Raw genomic sequence first — 4,835 nt, 5'->3', positions numbered from 1 at the left:
ATGCGGGATTCATCTTAAAATGCAGTTCGTAGTTTACTCGTTCTAATGATTTTGAATATTTCAATGAATTTAGTTTTTTTTTAGTTTTAAGTTAGGATTAGTTGTTAAAGTGATTTTTTTTACCCAAATGGATTCGATTCAATGCAATAATATAAAACAATTTGAATTCGCAATTCGCAATTTTCAGTGTAAGAACGGGCCTTGACCGATCTTATGCACCAGGTTCCCGACGAACACGCACTGCCCTTACACCTACATCTCACCCTTGCTCTGAGTCAGTACGAGCAGCACGCTAGAACACGCTTTGAGTGTTCGTGCCAGGCATGCACACCTTCTTTTCCGGTTACGCATTTTAACTCGGCCGGGGGTGGTACATTACGTAGGGTTTGATGTAAGTATAAGCGCCTAACCATTTATAGTGTGCCTATCAATTTTCAGTAAAGCAAAAAACTGTTTAATTTTTAGTTTGAATTCAAAAACTAATTGTTATTTACTGTGTACTGTTTTCTCCTTAAATCTTCCCTAATGTTGAATCGTGTTAATCTGTTGCTATTTCTTCTGTCGCGGTGTTTTGTTACAATGTTTTGAACCTAAGCATGTTATTCAAAAATTTATCAAAAGTACAATAATGTTATGTGTGTGACTTTGATCATTCAATATATTAAGTAAGGACTCGAACCATACTTGTTTGAAGAAAAGGGCGTAGATTTAAACAATAGACAATAAAGGAAAGCAAACTACATAAAGTTCGATACTGAAAGAATAATTGTAGTTTGAAAGAAAGAAGAGTAGGAGCCGATGGAAATTACATTTTAATAAATAAATAAGAAAATAGGTAAAGGAAAGATCAATGATAAACAGAAGTTAAAATCGTTCGCATATTAAGGGAAACTGTTTTTGTTAGGGAAAACACGTTTCAGTATTTATTGGGAAATGAGAGCAGAAGAGTAGAAAGATGAGTGAAGCGAAATTAAAGTACAGTACTTGTTCGATAACTGAGCTTGTTTGACTGGACTACTTGGGCTGTAGCCCACTTAAAAAGCAGACAAACAGCAAATTAGAAATCATATTTAAGTTTTAATTAAATGTTAAGTCAAAATTAAAGGTGAGCTCTGAAAGAAATTTAAGCAACCATCATTTTACATTTGTAGAGAAAATGTTATGCATCGGTCCCCTCGTCATTTTTCGTTCAGCCCAGTTTGCGAGCAACATTCAGTAACTGTGCTACATTCTCAGCCAAGTTACCGAACAAGAACTGTTGTTGGAAATGTGCAGAAGAAAAACCCCGTGCTGCGATGTTCTAGGTACATTCACAACAGTTCGTTCAACATGCTGTGAATCAAAACAATACCTTCTACAATCACAAATGACTTCCCTTTCCCACATTGCCGCTTTGTTATTGTTGTCTATGCTCTGCAAAGAAAGGGATGTTAATAAAATATAAAAACTATAAAATAACGATACAAATACTTTCCTGAACCTGAGTGCAATCAGGCTGTTGTTGTTGCTGTTGTTTCCAATGTGATAGATATCACACCGGAGACGTCTTGATTCGGTTGTCCTGGTGCGACCGTCCTCCAGTCGTAGGCCCAGGCATGACATGAAAATGAAGACAAAAAAGATGCATTGATACATGATCTTCTTACTCACGAATAACCCAATCTTACCCAAAACAACACAGCTAATCTAGGTATGCACCCAAACCAACTGCGTTGTTCCGTGCCCTCCTCATTCGGCTATTTCAATATGATTGTCCTGGAGAATCCTCCCTAAGGATCGTTAAATTCCGGAGTAACTTCCCAAAAGGGCGCAACTCCTGTTGCAAACAAACAGTTCACTTTGAATGTGACTAGAATAGGCTGCCAGCTCACAACCAAGGCTACGCTCCATTGAAAAATCACTACGGAACTCCCTAGTGATGGCCGTCCACGCAATCATACTTCGTCATTATAGTGCTACCTTGTCACTCGCCTATACGTCAGTTACGTAAATACATGTGACAAGACAGGGCAATCACCACGATTCGAAACATGGACATCATCAACCGCCAGCTAGACAGATGTTCAAGTCATCATCTAACATACGGGGAGGCATGAGGATAGGGAACTGATGCAGGACCAGAGCTATACTGTTCAGACTCTCATAACCAGGAATACTAACAACCAACAATTGGCGGATCGCTTCCCTGATTACGACAGTCGCGAACAGGACTGCCGATACAGTCAGTTCCGCTCCTTCCAGGATGTCCTGCACCTGGGCATCCCTAGTATCCAAAAGCATTAAAACATAGTTCAAACTAGCAGGACTGGGAACTTTATTTATTGCACTGTGGATACTTGGAATCTTGCAGCCCTTGGCCGACAATAATGTAAAACAATTTGAAGTAAATAAATTAAATGTGAACAGTTAAAAATAAAACGAAAATTACAACCAAGATGAAAATGCGGAGAAGTGAAAATAAAACAGATTGGTATGTTTAAACAAAAATATTTATTAGCAAAAGTATAAAACTACAATAACTTAACAAAAATAAATATTTTAAAGGTAAATCAGTTTAAAAACTTATCATAAATCACATGGATTCGTGTGATATCCTAACCAGTCCTGAACAAATAATTTCCACACTTTAGTACGGTGCATAGTTGTGAAAAGGAATCGTTAAATTAATTTTTATTCACGTGAGACACATCTAAACTTCGAATTTCGAGCCTGTTACTGCACTGCTACTGCTGTGTGTGTTGTAATAATGTTTTGTATCATAATATTATTATTATCGTTTCTGTTTGAGTGGTACACAGTACACAAGAACATCATCATCATCATCTTTACCATCATCATTATCATTAGCATAATTATCAACTGTTTCGTCGTCGTCGTCATCTCTAACACTTGGTATCGAACACATCCATGAACGGGAAGGCGGCCTGTTCCGGCCGGAGCAGATCGAGCAGGAAGCACACGGTGCCGGCGTACCCCTCGTACAGACTGAAGGGCCGGTCCGGGTTGCGCGCGTACCGGATGAACTCCTCGTGGGTGAGAAACTCCATAAACTTGAGCGCCCGGTAGAGGTACTTTGGGTTCGATGTCAGTCTGTAGAGCAGAAGGAAGACATAGCCGCTGCCGGCGACGCCGTGGCAGATTCCGGGCCCCTTGCGCAGCAGGCCCTTCCGCCAGACGAGGTCGCACGAGCGCACGCACGACTGCAGGTATTTGGGGTCTTTGAAGAGGAGGTAAGCTTTGGCCATCAGGTAGACGATGCCGGGGGCGCCGTGACACCAGTGGACCAGCAGCTCGTCCCGGCTTCGTTGTAGATAGTCCTGCAGCGTGACGGGGAAGTTCCCGTCGGCGTCCTGCAGCGAGAGCAGCGAGTTGACGGTGGCCCGGACGGCGGCCATCTCGTTCCCGTTGGGGTTGGCCTGTAACAAGGGGATGTTGATTAGCTTAAAACTCAACATGAAAGGGACAAGATCCCCACCTGAAACGGTGACTCCAGCAGCATGTGCATGATGGCCGATATGCCGTGGGCCGCCCCAAGGTACTCGTCGCCCCAGCAGTGGTACATCAGCGGAACCGGACTCCGGTGGGCCGCCGAGTAGCGCTTGCCACTTTCAATCATTACGCCCGCAATCACGGTCAACGTTTCGTGCGCAAACAGTCGCTTGTCGATGTTCTGGTGCAGCCAGTAGATCCCGGACAGGTAGCCGGCCCGGCCAAACAGCAACTCGTCGCTGCCGTTCTTGTTAAAGTCGATCCGCTTGCAGACCGTAATTCCGGACGCAAAGTTCCGCAGATCTTCGTCCATTTCCTGCCGCTGGCCCATCCGGTGGCAAATGGCCGCCGACACGGCAAAGATCCCCGCATTCCCGCACAGAAACGAACACCGTTCCTCCGGTTTGATCGCGTACCGGACCGCTTTCGCTTTGGCACTGACCGCGTACTGTTTGGCATACTGGAGCGCGTCTGGCCCAAACAGGCCACACTCGTGCAACCGCAGGAACATGTACGCGATCCCAGCATCGCCCACGTACAAATCCCCGCGGTGGTCCGTGTTCCGATCGTCCCGGGTGTTGTCCACCACCAGATTCACGTACGACTGCACCAAACTCCGGATGTGGTCATCGTTCTTCACCACCGGTCCACCCCCGTAATCCGGAAAGGGGTTCGCAAAGAATCGACCACCGCCGCCACCACCCGTCGACGGAGCACCGCCCCCGGCCGCCACCGCCGACGACGACGACGCCATCCCGGATCCGGAGGCCGTCGAAGGCGAAGGTGAAGGAGGCGAACGGCAACAGCAACGACGAATGGCCAACAATGTGCCCACCACGACGACCAGCAGTGGTGAGACTCGGTGCTGCAAACTCGACGCGATAAAATTAACTTCTTTTTTTTTTCGTGTTCACCCGAGAAAACCAAACTCACCTTCCCTTATCGATCGAAGCTGAAACTTTTTGCCATTCAGTGACAAATTGCTTTTCTCACCCACTTTTTTCTCCTTTGTTTTGATCGCATTCCTTTGTTGCCTGTTGCTGTCAAATGGTTTCAACCCCGTAAAAAATTTTGCGTTTTGCGTTCCGAAGTTTGCGTTTGGTGAACTGTGGGAAATATTTGAGCAAATGGTCAAAATTAGTTTTTTTGCTCGATATTACCACAGAGAACAGATGTACATCTTGGTTCTAACTTGGTTGTAAACCGTGAGAACAAAAAAAAATGCGTTGCATACAATCTTGCATCAAAGAAATTAGAGTGTGCAGGATACGCTTGGCGGCGCCACCGTCGCGGCTGAGAATACTTGACTTAACAATTAAAAAGGCTCAATAATTTCGAAAGAAAAT

At 44.8% G+C, this 4,835-nt stretch overlaps 1 protein-coding gene across 2 annotated transcripts; it reads right to left on the bottom strand.

The window, feature by feature from the left end:
* Positions 1-2,471: 2,471 nt before the first annotated feature.
* LOC120414763 (lanC-like protein 3 homolog) lies at positions 2,472-4,559 on the bottom strand. Of its 2 annotated transcripts, none has more exons than XM_039576075.2 (3): positions 4,423-4,559; positions 3,476-4,354; positions 2,472-3,416 (listed from the first exon to the last, which is right to left on the bottom strand). In XM_039576075.2, exons 2-3 carry the CDS (start codon positions 4,241-4,243, stop codon positions 2,883-2,885), a joined length of 1,302 nt encoding a protein of 433 aa, XP_039432009.1. In that variant the 5' UTR covers positions 4,244-4,354; positions 4,423-4,559; the 3' UTR covers positions 2,472-2,882. The 2 variants fall into 2 exon arrangements, with proteins under 2 accessions (XP_039432009.1, XP_039432011.1); XM_039576077.2 differs by having other exon boundaries at positions 3,476-4,361; positions 4,423-4,523.
* Between the last annotated feature and the right edge of the window lie 276 nt (positions 4,560-4,835).

This window comes from Culex pipiens, chromosome 2, assembly GCF_016801865.2.
Source record: "Culex pipiens pallens isolate TS chromosome 2, TS_CPP_V2, whole genome shotgun sequence".
NCBI lineage: Eukaryota > Metazoa > Arthropoda > Insecta > Diptera > Culicidae > Culex > Culex pipiens.
Note: the sequence above shows the minus strand (reverse complement) of the source record. Positions and strands in the feature narration are given on the sequence as shown.